The sequence below is a fragment of the Antedon bifida genome, chromosome 2 (genome assembly GCF_963402885.1).
Source record: "Antedon bifida chromosome 2, ecAntBifi1.1, whole genome shotgun sequence".
NCBI classification, from domain to species: Eukaryota; Metazoa; Echinodermata; class Crinoidea; order Comatulida; family Antedonidae; genus Antedon; species Antedon bifida.
This window is the reverse complement of record NC_136227.1, coordinates 27432130-27451398: the sequence shown is the minus strand read 5'-3', so window position 1 is coordinate 27451398 and position 19269 is coordinate 27432130. Positions and strand designations below refer to the sequence as shown.

Sequence of the window (19269 nt, the reverse complement as noted above, 5' to 3'; positions counted from 1 at the left end):
CCGTCTTATGACGTCATCAAAGCTTCTTTGGCTGTACCCCAAGTATTTGTTATTTACAAAAAGACAAAATAACCGCTAAATTTAACAAAAAATGTTTGTTTAAATTACTATTTTTCAGGTAGATAATTGTTGTAGATCCATTTTTTTGTCGAAATGAATAACTACTACTATGTGACATTAAAGTAGCTTATACGAAAAAAAGGTGGCTTAAAATATTTTTATGGAAACAATATATTTTATATATTTACACTGATATTGATCTGAGAAAACTAAAATGAAACAAGTGCATTTTTACTTACTTACTGGCTGCAACAATGTACAAATTACCATTAGACCAAAAATGATTTATACTGTAAATGTTCGCTATCGGAATAGTTGACTGTAGAATAAGTCTATCCATCACTCCTAAAGTAAATCGAAATTATTGTCGTGTAAGTGATGAGTCGATCAGACACTGTATTGTAAAGAAATCTTCATTGTTTATTATAACATGGGTACAAGGATGTAGCCAATCAGACGCGCTGAAATGAGTCACATGTTAGGATAACGAACACTCCTCATGGAATCAAACTTGTTTTCGTTGCCCTGACATGAGGGCCTGAGATTTGGTTGCCCTTTCAATATTGTTGTATTCCACAAAATGCAAAAATATAACATTGTAATCTTATTTTTTTAATATTTTACTTCGGCAATTTGAGTTGCCCTACGTACATTTTTGGTTGCCCCCGGACCATAGGCAACTGATTCTGCGAGTTGCTATGTACTGCTTTAAAACGTGTGCATGTGTGGCTATATTTGTTATAGGAAACCTAGTAATCTATATTTCGATTTCGATCTACTACTCGATTCTCAGTTCTGTATCCTGATACATCTCCAGATACAGTACCGATAATCTCACTCTTGTCTGTGAGTATACTTACCATTTTCACAGTTAATGCCTCTGAACCTCTCAGTACAGATACAGCTGTAACCTCTGTCACTGCAGTCGTTAACGCAACTTGCTCCATTCTGACACAAGTTTCCCACTGAACACGTTCCAAAATGACTCTAATGAATATAAAATTAAATACAAATGTATGTGTAGCGTTACCGCTCGGTTGTAAATAATGTTCAATTCAATTTATTTCCATACATAAAACAACATTGTATTTTTTTTTTTTTAAATAAAATAATGTAATGTATTACAATACTACATTTTAACAATAGAATATTGTTTCACCATCAACAACCAAATACAATTGATGTATTATTATTATTTTATATAATCCTTTTTTTCTCTATTTTTAGACTTTCTAAAGGGAATATAAAACGCACCGGGAGTATTACATCGACAAAGCACAATCTACGAAACTTAATTGGCATTGGTAAGTATGTTGGGTCGACATGTGGTCAACAATATAACTTACGGTCAATCTAGACTTACCCGTTCTCTGGGTGTTACTTGAAGACCATCGAAATGCACAGATTTCATATCTTTGACAAGCTTCCTAGTATTCTTGCCCACCTGGATCGAATACAATGTACAGGTGTCTTCAGCAACCGCGAACGATTTACAGTTAGTGTCTTGACGACAAAACACTGAACAACTCGCCAAGTCAGTATCGTTGTAAGTAGTCATAGCATCTGGAATTGTCCAGTGCTTGCGACCATGGTAGATGGCATTTGTTTCCGTATTGGGACATGTCACTACGGCAGTTGTGAGAGGGAAAAGACACAAGCATAAAACAGCTTGGGAAATTGTAATGTCCGTCGCCATTGTAGAAATGAACTGTAATGAATTGTTTAGACCTATATATTATGCTTAAGACACTAAGTTATAGATCTAGTTAGTTATTGGATTTATTAATCAATAATTATGTTAGATATTGTGTTGTTTGTAATACTTGAATTGTCCTCAAAAATGTAAAATCGACTTTCATCCGCATTACTTTCCGCATGAAAAACGTCCTTAAATTCATAAACATTTTACTGTGTGTTCAATAATCAATATGTCCAGTTCGGCTTCATATCAATTATAGTAGCTAGATCAACTTTCGTATGCACTTTCAGGTCCAGAGAATTTGACTTCAGAAATTGGTTTAGAGTTGTCAAACAATCTTTTTTGGATTTTTGAAAATGTGGCGAAGTTAAAGGTTATAAGACCAAACACTAATAGGTCCTAAATCTCGACAACCACTGATCACTATACAATAAGGTCTCAAATTGATCAGAAGATATACATTCATATTCAGTCTTTAACCCACATAACAGGCCATGTTAATATCTCTGTAAGTACTTCGTAAGGAAATTGAAATTAGTCTAAAATTGTTTGAAATTATACATATTTAACAACTTTTCATAGACGTAAATTTAATTCAATTCAATTCAATCTTTTATTTCGGAATCTCTGGTCTATAGAAAGTAAAATTACGTATAAATTAATAGAAAACATGTACTACTACTACTCATCTTTCAGGATGGCATCCGACCTAGCATTTTTACTTATAGATATATACAGTATTATATTATTATCTACAGAGTTTATAATCGAATAATGTTGTGACGTGCACGGTGCAGTAGCTATCTATCTATATATCTTTCTATCTATCTTTCTGTCTGTCTGTCTGTCTGTCTGTCTGTCAGGCTTCTATCTTTTTTACATTTCGGACGAGAGGTATTTCTCTATGCTCAACAACCCCCACGGATTGTTCCAACGCAATACTTCGTAACGTTTATATTTTAGATTGTAAAAGGATCCCAATGGAAATAGGCTGATAAGCTTTTGGGGCTATCCTGGAAAATCTTTTATAAATGTATTATTTGTAATGTCAGTAATTTATTTTATCACGTTGTATGTATTTTCTATGATGATTTTCCAAATAAATTCAATCAAATCAAAAATCAAATCAAACAAGTAGGCCATTCATTATGAATTAGACTCTTTTGAAACTTTTTTTTTATTCAATTGTCGGCCCTCTATTTTGAAACAGCAAAGATATTTGGAAAAAAAATAAGGCCTACCTAATTCGAGATCATATGACGCAGTTGTTGTCTTGGTAATTTAAAACGAAACACTGGGAATCAGAATCAGTTTCATATCTGTAAACTAAAATTCTGCGTGATATATCCGACTCATTCCATAAGGCTAAACTATGCAAAACCCCACACTTTTGAATCGTATTTGTTCGTTATCTACCTATCGTGGAATGTTTAAACATAAAACGCAAATAGATAAGACTATTCAAATTCGGTTCAGGCCTACGCTTAATTGCAAATTATTACATATTTAGGTGTATGCACTGTGTGTTACGATGCATGAATAGGAAATCCGGTTATTAAAGATAGATGTTTCCGTCCTCATATCGTATGCAGGAGGCCTAACAGCAGTAGTAGGCCTAAGCAACCAGGCCGTGCTCGTTATCTTGCTGGTAAGATTTTACAGTGTTACTAGATGCTAGGCTCTAAAATATCAAACTAGTGTAGTTTAACACCGTTAAAAACACATTCGGATCTGCTTATTTAACAGGGTGAGTCAAGTTATAGATTATTTCTCAGGATTCTATAGATCTACTGGTTAACAACGTGAAGGATTTAGATCCAAGTTAAATTACAAAAACTGCTTGAATATTAATAAACAATAATTAAAATTCTTGGAGTTTAATATATGAAACAGTGAGTGTGTTTATTACACAAGCAATATCATATTAATATCCTTGTTGAGATAGTAGATTTGGAAATCCCATGTTAGATTAAAGTCCTGCCAACGAGGCCGATAAGTGATATGGATGCACCGTGACCCTCAAATATCCATGTGAATTACAATTGAATTTGTTCTTTATTTTAAGCCTGTTTGTCTGTGGTTTCTAATAGTCTTTCCCGGAATATTTATTTTTTCCGGTTATTATAACCAAACCATTTCAGCGAAAACCAAACTATCGCATAATATAAATAATTCACAACCAATTTTCATATATGCTTCCATTCTTGGGATTTCGTCCAGAATATAAATTACATGTTAAAGTAAGATTTAGTGAACTGTGTAGTAGGATCGATACGGTACCATTATCTATCAGTCAATATGACTGCGCAATAAAGGTTAAGTAAAAGAGAGAGGGGATATTCAATCTTTATAAAACGTTGATCTATCCATCTATTGGGAATTCACTGAAATTATTGTTGTCTAATACCCGTTTCTTGGTATGGTCAATTATCAACAAAAATATTTAAAAGATGCACTTTTGTTTTTATTTGCAGTAATTTTACGGAATCATGATGTTTTCCTTATTGGTATTAGGCATACAATTATTAATAGTCACAATAGTAGCAACAGAATTGTCAACCAACACATCTGTTGGAACTACTGACTCTGAAGTCTCAACGAACGCATTCTCTTTAGAAACTATAACTGACCTTATCAGTAATATTTCTAGGCCTGCTACACAAAGCAATACTACGGTATCTGATGCTAGGCCTACTACTCCAAGACACATCACATCTTCTGGAGGTCATACACAACATTTATCAACCCACAAGACAAATATTAATGGTGCGTTTAATGTTTCTGCAGTACCTCTTGGAAGTTCATCAGCAAGGGTAAATTGGCATGTACCTTCAAGTACTCTAGCGATTAAACAATATGTTGTTTTGAATTACAAAGACAACTGCAAAAACACTGAATTATCAGATTTAAAACTCGACTCGAAAACAATTTTGATAAATCTTACTATCAGTTCAGTAATAATAGGTAACCTATCGCACGTTACTAAATACTGTGTATGTGTGGTTAGTATATCTTACTCCGAAAAAGATATCTCAGGAGTTAACAACTGTAATGGGTTCACAACAGAGTATGATCATCTAAATACGAAAGCTACAGTAGCCCTCTCAATTGCATCAAGTTTTATGGTTCTGTTTTGTATAACAGCTATTTACAATGTTGTGAGGAGTACGCGGAGGTTGTCCAGACAAGCGAAAGATGAAGAGTTAATACCAACCGTTAATCATGAACTATCGACTAATAGTGATGACGACAACATTGAAAATCCATGAAATAGGAATAATTTAAGCTACACTTTTTAAAAATAGTTATATGATGTCGGTCAATACGACACGCTTCTGACAAGTAAAAACATCAACAATCAGCTAAATTCATTCGTACTTGATTGACACTCACAAACATACATCTGGGTTGTCACATTAGCATAAACGTACACTGGTCTTCCGCACCCGCATGACCCCGAGTAGGCCTACTAATCTTTCTCCGTAGGTATGCATTACGTCATTCTATTAAAGAAGCACGCATTACTACACGGATTGTAACTAGCGCCATCACGGTGACATGCGAAACTTTTTTACTGAAAATATTTAACTTAAAACAAGGCCAACAGCCATAAGTCGCGTGCTAAAACGCATAGTGATACCAGACCGACCGACCGACCGACATAGTGAACTATAGAGTTCAAAAGAAACATTAACTATGTACAACAATTAAAACGTAATACATGACTATAATACAGTGCTATTAATTCATTTTCTTTAATTTGTTCTTCTTTTAGTGATGCTTTTATAAAATCCATTATCTTTCATTTCATTTAGCCTCCTACTCTAGTTGTATGGATGCTAAACATGTTTTTTTAAATTATTAAATAAGTAATAAATACTTAATCAAAACGTTTTTATCTGTATCAGAGATCTTGATCAATTCTGCTTGGTGGTTAGCAGTCTGATGATGACGTCGTCTATCGGTCGATAGAGATCGACACGGTCTGTAAATAAGTTTTTGGTTTAATCAATTATTATCAATCAATTACATAATTATTAGGTTATTCATCAAAGAAATTGATTGAAATTGAACAATTGCACGCGATAGACTTTGCTCAAGCGTGGCCAATTCCTCCAAAAAATCCGAAATATAAATAAAATCAATGGATTTAGAATTACAAAGTGTACAGTACATACACATACTAATTGTGCTATTATGTTATATGTTATGATAAAATAATGTTGATCAATCGTTATATATAATTGGTAATGTAGGCCGAGTCTAGCTCGAGTCTTGGTCTCCGTTTGGACTCCGTTTGGACTCATCTGTTCCGTTTTAAATTTGTTTACATATTTGAGAACTTGATTGATATAAGTTTATGTTATAAAAATAATTTGAGTAGTTACATGTTGTCCTCTTTTAGCCAAGGAAACATTATTTATATTTATTATATTAACATTACATTCGTTTTAAGCGTATAGTTTTTAGCGTGTAGAATAAAGTAACGGGTTGTATTTTATGGTACTTAAAAGACAAAAACTGTCGTCTAGAACATCCGTATCAATCCTGTGGTGGTAAGGATGATCAGGGCATAACAATAATGCTGTTTGGTTTTAATATGTTTTGCAAAATATAACATACATTTAAGTAAACTTAAATACTTGAAAAATTCGTAATAATATTTATATTTATTATACATTCACCCGTGATGAACTTATTTACAACTGTGTAAATTATATCAGATAATGAAGAAAGGAGTAATTAATAGCATTGCCAATCAATAAAATTAATAATGTGAATCTATATGTAAATATACCATTTATTGATAATAATGAATACTGTAACTAAACTGATCGATCTGGCTGTATTGAAAGTGATCAACTGAATGAAATGAATTATAGTAATGTCTAAAAATACAGCCATAATTCGATGTATTGATTGTCAACTTAGCAATACACACGAACAAACTCTTCGTTCATTACAACTTTTAGAAAATGACGATGATGAAGTATAGCACAATCTTTGTCCAATTTACCGTTGCGTTTATATTTCTTTTCCGTATTACCAGTGCCGTGGTGACATGTCCAAATACGGAAACAAATGCCATCTATCATGGTCGCAAGCACTGGACAATTCCAGATGCTATGACTACTTACAACGATACTGACTTGGCGAGTTGTTCAGTGTTTTGTCGTCAAGACACTAACTGTAAATCGTTCGCGTTTGCTGAAAACACCTGCACGCTGTATTCGATTCAGGTGGGCAAGAATACCAGGAAGCTTGTTAAAGATATAAAGTCGGTGCATTTTGATGGTCTTCAAGAAATACCCAAGAAACAGGTAGGTGTTTGTTGTTTTCTATCAAACAATAAAGTTAATAAATTCACTTACTAAGCCTCTGCAGCAGTACATTAGACGGAGCAAGTTGACTCAGAATTCTATAGGTCTATACTGAATAATAAAAATGTTTTAAACATAATATGATCTGTGAATACTTTTTTTACTTGATATGTTTTGTTCATTATTATTATTATTATTATTATTATTATTTCCAATTCAATATTTTAGGACAATTTGTAATGTTTTAAGTAAGTTGTTTGTGTTAGATACCGTACGTATCGTTGCCTGATACCATACTGTTTATTTTGCTCTTTTAGAGTCGTTTTGGAACATGTTCAGTGGGAAACTTGTGTCAGAATGGAGCAAGCTGCGTTAACGACTGTAGTGACAGAGGTTACAGCTGTGTCTGTGCAAAGAGGTTCAGAGGCATTAACTGCGAGCATGGTAAGTTAATTACTAACAATTCAACATTTGAATTAATTAATCTCTTTTAAACTAAACTATAACATTAAGCTCTGTCTACACTGTCAAACTTTATGTGACAAAATGTGATGTGCCCATATAATGGACACGCCGACGTCATATCACTATCATATTTGGGCACATCACACATTTTGTCAAACTAGTTTGATAGTGTAGACAGTGCTTTAGAGAGTTTCGACATATATTCCGTAGTGTTTCCTAATAAAGTTTTGTTATGGTTTAGGAGTTAAAGATCGACTTAGTTTAACGGATACTATTACAGTTGGGTATCCTGGACGTATAGGCCATTTCTGGTCTAAAGAAAACCTTTACATCGTTGTCGGAAGTCGGTAAGTTATAATTTTAATTAAACTGTTTGCAACGTGTAACAATATTTTCCAATATTTGATGTACGATGTATTAAACCTTGTATAGACTATCAAGCTAGTTTGACAAAAACATGTACCCAAATATGGTAGTGATATTAAATCATCGTGTACATATTTTTTTTACATAAAGTTTAATAGTGTAGACAGAGCTTTAGTCAATGAGCAATTGAATATGTGTAGTTATACAGATGATAGTGATTGTTTATGCGTTGAATTGTGAGACTATTTCACGTTTTGAAATGGCAGGCATACATCATGTGTGTTTACAATTGTAGTTAATAGTTGAGGTTGTTATTTCTATTTTTTGTATTCAATGATTTGATAATGGCTACTTGGTGTCTTCGTTCAAATGTGAAGCATTTTTTGCTTTTATTTAAAACAATGTTTGTCTACAGAGGATCAACGAAAGGCCTATACGTTTATAGACATAATTTGGAGACATCAACATCTGAGCAGATACAAATCATTGAAGATAGTCGTATTTGGCGCCCTAATATATTTACTCTAGAAGATAATGTGTATGTTGCAATGTCAAAGACATATTCAGCAGATCTTCTGAACACATATCGCTTTAACCCAGAAACTGGTAATTATGTCTTGCACATTTTTACAACTTGTAACATAATTTGATGTCCGATTTTATGCTCGCATTGGCGAACTTCGAGAGAATGTTAGTTGGGATGTTATTAAGTTATTATGCATCTACTGCTGTACGGGTCAATTAAATTCCAGGACAATTACACATACGCAGTAACAAATCGGAACAAAAAAAAAACGTCCTCTCGCTAGTGTGTTTTTCCACCGGTTCTTTTTTAAATCTCGGTAGAATTTTACCAAAATTGCCTTTACACCAACTTGTTACTTTTTGCAGATGTGGAAAGAGTATTGTCGTAAACAGGATACATTTATTTTCAAGAAACTTGATTAGTTTCAATTATTTGGAATCGTTCTTGAAATAAAAACACTCTTCTCTGATAAGACACTAGGGGGGTAATACTAGTAAGGTTGATATATGGTAACATAAAACAAACACCGACAAAAAGTTAGGCAAGTCATTATGATTCTAAAGTATTTTTCTGTTTTTGTTCATCTTCAAGAATAAAGAATACAATGTGACATATTTTCTGCAATGCATGCTGATTTATATTTATATAAATCCTTATGTATTCATATATTTTATTTATTTAAACAAAGTACAGTTTTTAGTTGTGTTACAACAGATATTGTTTATGGTTTACAAATTACTTTATTTATAAATTTGATTTGTGAAATATCTTTTAAAAAGAACAATTTGAGGATCCGTTCACAACGGAATGTGGACGTTGTTCGACATCATTTTTACAAGATAGTAGAGGAGACTCAAGTTGGTTCGTTGCTCGATATGAAAACTCCGCTAAGACTACAAACTCCGAAATGCTTTCTTTTACAAGAGATGGTGTTGGTAACAAGTACTCTCAGGTAAATGTAATATTGTTTTTGAAGTTGACTATAGAAGCTGACAGTATTATTAGCTATCATAATATAATTAAATTAAATATTCTGTTATATCATCAAAATAATAATAATGCCTTCCGTATCTTCTGATTATAACCAATTCTTTTTGCTATAAAATGTTAATGATTATTATCCGATATATTTTTTTTTTATTCAGTTAATCGAAACAAATGGAGTAGAAAGTTCGCACATGTTTGAAATGGACGGAAGTAACTATCTAGTACTGGCACAGACACGCAATACAGGTGGAGATCTCCAAGATACGTTGATCTATCGGCAACGTCACGATTATGGTAAGAAACATTCTTGGCAAACTTTACACGTCACCCATTCAGGTCTCGGAGAGATCAATATACAAATAATGAATGTTTATGAGTGTAATGATGAATGTTGAAATATAACCTTTCATCATTCACCTCATGCCATTATTTGTACCATTACACGAATACAAAACATTCATCACATCTAAATATTCCTGTCATTTGAATCAGATTGATTGAATCATCATTAAAAGATAGGCCTACAATTGATTCACATTGAACTTTTGTAACATACTTTACATTGCAAAAAAAATTATATATTTTTGTTTTTTTATAATATATTTATTATTTGAATTTTATAATCACACCTACGGTAGTGTTAATTATGTCAACGAACTCCCCAAAAAACAATCATAGGCCTAGCTCTAATAAAGCGCCTAGCCTAGTCCTAGTTATTAGGCTGCGAAAGGCAGCGATACCATTACGAAACTTCGCCAGGAAATTGAAACTGTTCTATGCTAATTGTGTGTTTTTCCTACGATTCCACGTCGTGAGTTTTTTCCATTAATTAATCAAAATCATACAAACCATCTAAAGCTAATTTAAATGCTTTTTTGACCTAAAGTAGTATGTAGTATGTAGCCTTGTAATTAAAGAGATGTCATACTACGCCGCAGCCATCAAAGAAGGTTTTATAAAAAAAAGTTATAATATGGCACTTTTATTTAGATCGAAGCCAACCGTTGTACACTTTGTCTTTTCAGGACGACCAAAAACAGCATCAGTATTTGCAATTTTCATTTTAAATGAAGGTAAACCATTTATAGTATAAGATAAGATAAGATAACTTTTATTGATCCTCAAAAAGGAAATTCATTGCTCGTCATATTAACAAAGAAAACACTATAAAAACAAATATAGCATAAAACCATTCAAATAAAAACATCTAAAAGATTACAATATAAAATTATCTTCTTGACTTCCTGTTGTACTGGATGATACCGGAGGGAATAAAGGATTTAGCAAATCGATTTGTTTTCACACCGAGGAGCCTCAATCTACCACTTGGATTAAGTTGGTCTATTATCACTTTGTGGAGAGGATGAGAGGCATCCAACTCAATGCGTTCGAAATCTTTCTGGAGGTGTTCTAGGTGCACATCGGTAAAGGAAGGCAGTTCCAGACCAATCATTTTACCAGCCCGACGGATGAAAGTTTCAAGGCGTCCTTTATTCCCTCCGGTAACATTACCAGCCCAACAGGAGAGGCAATACGTCCAAACACTACATATAACGGATCTATAGAACGAAAGTAACATCAAATCACAAGAGTTAAATTTATATAAAGTTCTCATACAATACATTCTGGGACTTAATTTTTTGCTGATGAAGTCTATATGGTCTCCCCAACTCAGTTTATCATTGAAAACAATTCCTAGATACTTGTACTGGTCAACAATTTCAATTTCTTTATCTAAAGTAATTTTGGATCTTCTTCCCTTTGGTTACCAAACTACATTATTTTTGTACAATATCCTCCAAAGTTTTACTACTGGGGTCAAATCTTAGTTTTTGCGGGTTCCTTTACTTCCTTCATGGTTATTCATACTATTCGGGCCCACTAAGAATTTGAGCCACAGCCAGCAGTTACATCCAGGGACCAAAGTGCGTATATTTTCCAGGCGAAAATCGGCAATACATTAGCAACTCTTTGAAGTTTACAGACACGATCAACGTATGAAGAAGATGTTCACGATCGAGTTTACGAATCAAGTCAATTTACGACTTTGGTACCATGGGGGCTGCGCACGTATGTGGAGGATTGTCAGAGATGGGGTGAGGGTATTGGGGATGTCGTTGATGGGGTGCGCAGTTGATTAAGGGGGATTCGCTGTAAATGGAGAGGCTACCCCTGGCTACGGACCTGGTCAATGTCTTCTTTTGTTCTTATTTTCAAAAGTTAACATTTTTAGCCACTTGCTTATCGGACTACTGTAGTAACGTGTAGCGACGCCTATAAACAAAATACATATTAAGTCTCGTTTGTCAAAATATATGTCATCTCGTTGTTTAGAATGCTATACTGCTACTGATGGTGTTGATTATCGAGGTATAGTAAGTACCACCACTGACGGTTACACGTGTCAAAAGTGGATAGACCAAACGCCTCATACACACAGTTACACACCAGAGACATATCCTGGTTCTGGGTTAGGAGACCACAACTATTGCCGTAATCCCGCGACTTTGGGTGTGACGGCCTGGTGTCACACAACCGATTCTACAAGGACATGGCAATACTGTGATATTGGCACTCCAGCAATAAACTGCGGTATGTCAACAATTTTTTTTTTATTTTGCATATTAATCTATATTTGTGCACACAACAATACACATACGAAGCGACTCGCGTCAAGCGTCAAACCGAACCGTAACTATGACGCGACGAACGATTTCAGTGTGAACATCAAATAAATCGAATAATGAGACGTGAGGCGTCAATCGATTTTTAACTTCAACGCGATGAATTCGGAGATTGCGAAGGCTTCGTGCTTGAATTCTTTCAAGCTTCGCGCGACTCACTTCGATTTGACGCCTACCGCGTGTCGCTTCACGTGTAAATGTACAATGTGCACCGGCCTTTAGTATAGTCAAATGTACATCAGAAACGCCAACCTGATTCTGTATCGGGTTTGTGTGGACGCTATATTGACATTTGTTTTTCAATACTGGACCTGGTCACAACATCAAACAATTCTCCAATTCTCCCCATAATGGCGGGAATCTTCAGAATGTCATTTCCCAATAAAATTTAATTTCCTCCGGATATTTTGGATAAACAAAAAATATCCGTATGTTTATAATTTTTGCTACTCCAGTTAAAGGGAAAAACAATGAAAATATGCTAATATCGGTCCGTAAGTTTTTTATAACAAATCCATGTATTGTTTAATAAGTGAAATAATGAGTTGGCATCGTATTTTCCGCCTTTGAGACATCTGACCCATGTTTAGTATTATTATTGCTATTTTTGATGGCGCCCTCTATGTAATATATTTTCAAAAATAGTATAGCGCCCTCAATAATAGTTTGGACAAGCTTTCGTAAAACCTCCCAATATTTAATTTTTCCGAGTTGGGATGTTTGCAAAAAATTTGCTTTAATTAGAACCTAAACCTGGACGACAAACAAATGATGTTGTCCTTACTATTAGATGGACAATTAGGACATCTTAACGTAAGATGAAAGAGACCGTATACTGTAGGCTAAGTGTAACTTCCTACAGTAATGCCTACCTAACGGGTTGGTACCAAATTAACACAATTCAGTATTTATTATATTATAATTACACATTGAATAACAGCTTACTGTACACGAGGTGTGTTTACAAATGTTTGATCCATAATGTAAAACAATTATACTTTGCCTATAGTTTCGAGTTATTACCTAACTTCCTATTCTTTTGTTTTTCTTTTGTTTTTCTTTATAATCATACCTAATTCTAGCCGCTGGTAAGTTATTGTAATATTATGTAATAAATGTTATAGATCTGGTAGGTTCCAACTACACCATCCTGATTATGAAATTATTGCAATTTATATGAAAACATCTTTATTAAGCTTGTCCATTGCATTAGATGTTGTTGATGACCTTTATACAATAATAATAATAAATAATAATAATAATAATATTTATTCGGTCATCAATGTAAAAATAACCAGGAATGAGAATAGGCTAAAGCCCAAACAGATTCTGCACTCACTCCATACAAAAGAGACCATGGTTAAACTCTTTTCAAATGAACATATTTCTTAAAAAATAAAATTAAAAAAAAATAAAAATAAAACATGCAATAATATGAATGAACATTTCCAAAATATAATTTTCTCAACGGACCACAAACCGTCAACCCTCAACTGGATAAACTCGTCCAGATCTTCTTCTAAAGAAATAAAAAAATGATCAATGTTCAGAATATGTTTTTAATTGTCTGACATTGTTTTAACGTCGCGTTACTGTAATTATTTTTTTCCTGACCATCATATCCAACATATATAGCTTGGAAACTTGTGTTCAAAGCTGTTTCTGGTGTTAATAACGTTGGCCTGTATGATCTGTGGAGCACAGCAGGATCAAGGAATGAAGGAAACCAAGATGCCATGAAGCTTGATGATTCCTTCAGAGACCATTACAAAAGCAGCCTAGTTGACGCTTGGAATAAGGTTTCAAAAGTAAGTTTTAAAGATGTATTGTCCCCCTGAAAAATATTGTTTTTATATTTTTTTTTAATATGCCATTTTAATGTCTCATAATAGTTACCACTTTGACCAAAAATTGGATCTAAAGAAAATTTATTTACCTGAAAAAATGAAATTTAAAGCAAAAAATTATCAAATTGGCTGCCAGCCAATTGATTTTTGGTTGAATTTGACCATTTATTGTGCTATTTTATAAGTGATAAGTTTTCGTGTTTTTTTTTCTACGGAAGTGATAACTTTATTAAAACTACAAAATAACTTTTAAAAATTAATCTTCATGTTTTTGGGGAAACAATACATCTTTAAGGTGGAAGGCGTGTAATTCTACCCTCGTATGAAACTTTAATTACGGTACTCCTCTTTCTAATATTACCTTTGTCCTCCACACTTCTCTCATTCTCAGCCTATGTCACGGGCTTACTAATTATTTCATACTTGTTTTCTGACAGGTGAAAATTGCTTTATATGACAAAGGAAAGTCTAAATTGTCGCTAATATTCAACGCTGTGGACGCTAGTAAAACTGAATGGTTCACCAAAGAAAGGCTGTTGAATTACCCGTGGAAAGACCTCCGGACTAAAACACCACAAATGTTTGAACTGTTCCCTACAAGGTTAGTTATAGCAGTTCATGGCATTAGTAGATGTTTTTATTTAATTTTAAAACAGGCTGATTTGAGCGATAACCCGATTATAAGCTGCAATGTAATCCTATTTCATAGTAGACTATAAATGGACGAGAGAAGCCCTTGACCAATGTTAGGACCAATCAAGGTGCTTTAAACAGTCCTGGCTTTGTTTGTATCAAAACCTGTTAGTGGCGGTGAATTATCGCTGTTGGTTTCGAATGAATAAAATAAAATAAAAATATAAAAAAAATACAATAATCATGTTTTGTATTTACCTAACGAGTGTGGCACTACTATGTTGGCACTCGACAAACTGGCTTTATCAATTAAGAGAGGGTAAGGTATATTAATTATAATAAAATAAAATAATATTATTATTGTGGTATATTAATTTAAAAAAACAGCAAACATGAAAGAATAATATCAAATCACCATAGAAAACGAATAATTAATTTTTGGAAAATGTGTCACATACAGTACTTATCAATTGACAAAAACACTTCAATTGTTTTAACCCAGATTTCGCACTTGAATATGTCTTACAGTTCAAATGGACACAAATTTTTTGTTATATATGACGTCATGGGCAATTGTGCAGATCACAAACTGTGGATGGCAATATCGACCTTTGAAGATTGTGATTACGAAATGACTGAACCACGACCAATTTTTATGTACTCTGATCAAAAAACGTCAATAAAGGCCACGTCAGATGGTATGATAATAAAACTTTCTCAACATTTTATGTAATGACGTAAAACAACATAATAACCGATAGGAATAACAAACCGATAGAAAATTCGAAATTTCCAGGAAACAAAATCAGGAAACTACCATTTTTATAGAAGTGCCAGATGATTATTATTTACCCAATTACTTGTCACAAAATACAAATCTTTAATTTTCAATAATTCACATAATACCAAAACAGTAATTCTTATACTCATGTTTCATTTCAAATATATATCAGTTCTTCTGGGCTGTTACCTCGATAATGGGGCTGAGAGAGCGCTTTCAAGTTACATTTTTATGTCGCCTGGTGTAACAGCCTGGGATTGTCTTGATCTATGCCGTGGTTTGGATTACAAATATGCTGGTGTTGACATCTTGAACACCGCATGTTATTGTGGTGACAGTGGTTATGCTTCTGGTGGCACTACAAGTTGCCTAGGTCGTACCGAATCCGACGCAACACTTATGATGAGTACAGGTATTTTTTTTACTAACGCTTATCAAAATATAATAACTGCATCTTTCTTTCTCCTTATATTTATTTTTTGTTCCTCTTGTTTTCTTATGAAAGAAAACAAAGTATACCTTTGATATCGGTAGTATTATGGTAGTATGTTTTTTGTACTGATATCCTTTTTCCTAGAGTTCGTACAGATAGGTCGTTACGTTTTTTGCTCGTTTGAAACGGGTATAATTAGTTATTGATATATTATTAGTTAGAGAAAAATGTGACAAATAAACACCGTACCTGAAATGTGCATGACCTTATTATGAGTTTGAAATAAGCAAAGCACCGACAAACTTGCCATTCTCAAAGTTCCATTTTTTTTATTTTAGTTCATATTTTACTGTCATTTCCTAAAACACTATGATATGAGTTTTTTCTGATTGTTCCATTATTTCCAAATTGTGTTTATTTGAAGAAGATTGAAATAATTTGTAAAAAAATCAGTCGTAGTATGAGTCGAGAAAAAACATAAAATAAAGGAATCGGTACGGTATATATAACCGTTTGTTTTTTTATCAATCCACCCAGTAATTAGTTAACAGCCTGTGTTGTAATAACAATAATATCGGTACAGGTTCAAGCCTCGCACTAACGACCATAGTTCTCGTTAACCCGGTGGTATTATTTTTTTCCTATGAGACTAAGGCAGAATTCATGAATAATTCATTAGAATAATTATGACTTATTATGGGACATTATAGAGGGCGCTATATAAGCATGTAGAGAGATTAAATAATTTGTGTAAACAGCGTTTGCCAACAGAAATGTTTGGTCTAGTGATAAAGGCTTTAACCTATTACACTGGAGCTCTTTCAAGAACATGTTTTTTTTAATAGTTGAGAGTGATTATTTAGAGGGTTAGGTTTAGTATATTTAGGAAGTAGATCAACTATCTTGCAATTCTTTATAATAGAGGTAATGAATTATTCATGATATCTGCCTTAACCTCATAGTAAAAAAAATAATGCAACCCGGTGTACTGGTCATCCATCTTGAGAATAATGTAAAAGTAAACCACGAACCTTTTTGTATTTTGTCTTTTAGTACAGCCATGGACGTTACATCAGACTATTTCAGACACAAATTTGCCACAACATGTAGATTCTTTCCAAAATAATGGAAAGTATTATATAGTTGTACTAAGCTTCGGGGATAGTGAAGAACGTCCAAGGTTAACCCATGTATATAGATATAGTAAATCAACAGAACGGTTTGAGCTTCATCAATCCATAGATAGACCATACACGAGTTACCATTTTATACTCTTTGAGGTAAAGCTGTTTTTTTTTTATATTTCTGATAATACAGACTGAGGTACATTCACACTTGTTCCGTTTCCTGTAACGGAAGACTGGAAATTTTGTTATTGTTAAAATAATTCTGAAAAAAAATTTAGTATGCCATTTTAATGTAACATAATAGTTATCCACTTTTACCAAGAATTGGACCGAAAAAATGTATTTACCTGAAAAAACTGTAATTCAAAGCAAAAAATGGTCAAATTGGCTGCCAGCCAATGGGTTTTTGGTTGAATGTAACTATTTATTTTGTCATTTTATAACTGAAGACATTTTTTTTTTCTACGGAAATGATTAACTTTATTAAAACTACAAAATAACATATTCAAATTCTGATTTAATTAATCTTCATTTTTCATGTTTTTGGTGGACAATACATCTTTAAAGAGAAATAATAGTAATTGTCTACAGCGTTGTGAACGTAACTGACGCACATGAATCATTTTCTGGGGATTTTTAGTCCACTGATGATCACTATTCGTTACTAAAATACATATTAAATAAATTAATAACTATTTATTATTTTAAAAATACATTGTATGCTCAAAAAAAAATAGTCGGTTGCAATGAGACCTTTTAAAACACATTTTAGTAGATTGATTTAGGATTTTTAAAAGGATAATTCAACTGTCTTGTTTATATTTCAGGCTTACAAACAACAATACATTGTAGTGACGTCATATACTGATGTCGCTACAAATGGTTACGTTGTTAAGGTACAGTTCTTCAGACTAGAAGGCAATTACTTCGTAACACATTTTGAGATCGATACTTGTAGATCTATTGGATGGGATAGCTTTGTTGCGGACAATGATGTCTATATTATTGAAGGCAACTACTACGGGGGACAATGTACCTCCGCAAATTCAAACGGGAATTTGAAAATATATAAATTAATATAAGTGTTTGACAGTTCGTAAAGTTATTTCTGACAGTGAATAAAACATTCCCGTAGCGATAGATTTCCGGTTTTTGTTTTGCATTTTAATACATTATGATTAGGCCTACAATTTATAGATCTACTGTACCAGATTATTTCAGCTCAATACCTCTGCCAAACTGGTACTAAAACGAGTTTTAAAAAGGATAAAACTTTTCAGATCATTTTTAACATTTTATTTAATTTAATTTAACCTTAAGGTAGACTCCATAAAGTTTATCACAGATAGCTGTATATTCCACCTCGTTAAATATAGCAGTCAATCTTTCAACTCATGAAATATTCTCCACCATCCAACTCATAGACATTTATTATTGATATACTAGACACAATTGATAGATAGATTGAATGTATAGGCCTACATTAAAAAATATTTACATTTTTGATTTAATTAAGTTTAACCGTGACCAGCGTTCATTTAATTCAGGTGCCGACTTCGCTCCTCTAATGATCCCACCCGACTTTTCGATCTAATCGGAAAGCTGGTGACGATGCTTTTTCTGTCACCGCTCCGCGGATATGGAACCTTCTGTCGATTTGAGAGTAGCAAATTCGGCACCTCTGTTTAAACGTCAACTTAAAACTTTTCTTTTTAATTAATTACTAAGTATTGTTGGGCGCCATATAAAAACTTGTAAAGAATAGAATAGAATGAATATGTTTAATGCTGTTTTATTACCTTACTTTTATTATTGCTATTAAATGTATTCATATTATAGTACTGGTATATAAAAGCTGTAGCTTAAACCTGAAAGTACAATAATAATGAATTTAAAGCTTACAATCCACACGTTTTGCATCTATAATCGGAAAATGGAATATAGAATATATACTTTTATACTTTTTATTGGGTTCATTAATGAATAAGTATGCTTAGACGTTAAAAGAATCTCTCTCTCTCTCTCTCCCGAGTGAACAAAATATGGATGTGTTGGATGGATATTAAAGTAACAATCGGCAGTTTCATCAATATGTTCAACCACTAAAGAGAAAAAAGTTCATTATTTAAGAACGACTAATAGTATTCGTAATATTTGCTAATCCAACAAAATCTTCTTGAAACAAAAGATATAAATATTTTAAAATGCTAACATTTTAGACAACAATAAGTACAACATGGCAACACTGTCGCACATTTTCTTTTGTCTATTTTATAGCTTGATATGGATTATTCAGGCATAATATTGCTTAGAAATAAGTCATAAAAATAATAAAATTGA

At 33.1% G+C, this 19269-nt stretch overlaps 2 protein-coding genes across 2 annotated transcripts in view; one reads left to right on the top strand and one right to left on the bottom strand.

The window, feature by feature from the left end:
• Window positions 1-1756, bottom strand: part of LOC144835574 (uncharacterized) — a 9047-nt gene extending 7291 nt beyond the window's left edge. Inside the window, exons 1-3 of the mRNA XM_078690655.1 lie at window positions 1424-1756; window positions 921-1047; window positions 300-405 (exon numbers count right to left, since the gene is read on the bottom strand). Coding sequence (XP_078546781.1) covers window positions 300-405; window positions 921-1047; window positions 1424-1756 — 566 coding nt within the window. The remainder of the gene's footprint in view (window positions 1-299; window positions 406-920; window positions 1048-1423) is intronic.
• LOC144858860 (uncharacterized) overlaps window positions 1-19269 on the top strand; it is a 27523-nt gene extending 8254 nt beyond the window's left edge. Inside the window, exons 2-16 of the mRNA XM_078714992.1 lie at window positions 1288-1364; window positions 4234-7080; window positions 7398-7524; window positions 7787-7892; window positions 8327-8517; window positions 9217-9389; window positions 9583-9718; window positions 10450-10497; window positions 11759-12016; window positions 13744-13916; window positions 14393-14556; window positions 15117-15286; window positions 15542-15781; window positions 16856-17082; window positions 17757-19269. Coding sequence (XP_078571118.1) covers window positions 6736-7080; window positions 7398-7524; window positions 7787-7892; window positions 8327-8517; window positions 9217-9389; window positions 9583-9718; window positions 10450-10497; window positions 11759-12016; window positions 13744-13916; window positions 14393-14556; window positions 15117-15286; window positions 15542-15781; window positions 16856-17082; window positions 17757-18011 — 2613 coding nt within the window. The 5' untranslated portion in view covers window positions 1288-1364; window positions 4234-6735 and the 3' untranslated portion in view covers window positions 18012-19269. The remainder of the gene's footprint in view (window positions 1-1287; window positions 1365-4233; window positions 7081-7397; window positions 7525-7786; window positions 7893-8326; window positions 8518-9216; window positions 9390-9582; window positions 9719-10449; window positions 10498-11758; window positions 12017-13743; window positions 13917-14392; window positions 14557-15116; window positions 15287-15541; window positions 15782-16855; window positions 17083-17756) is intronic.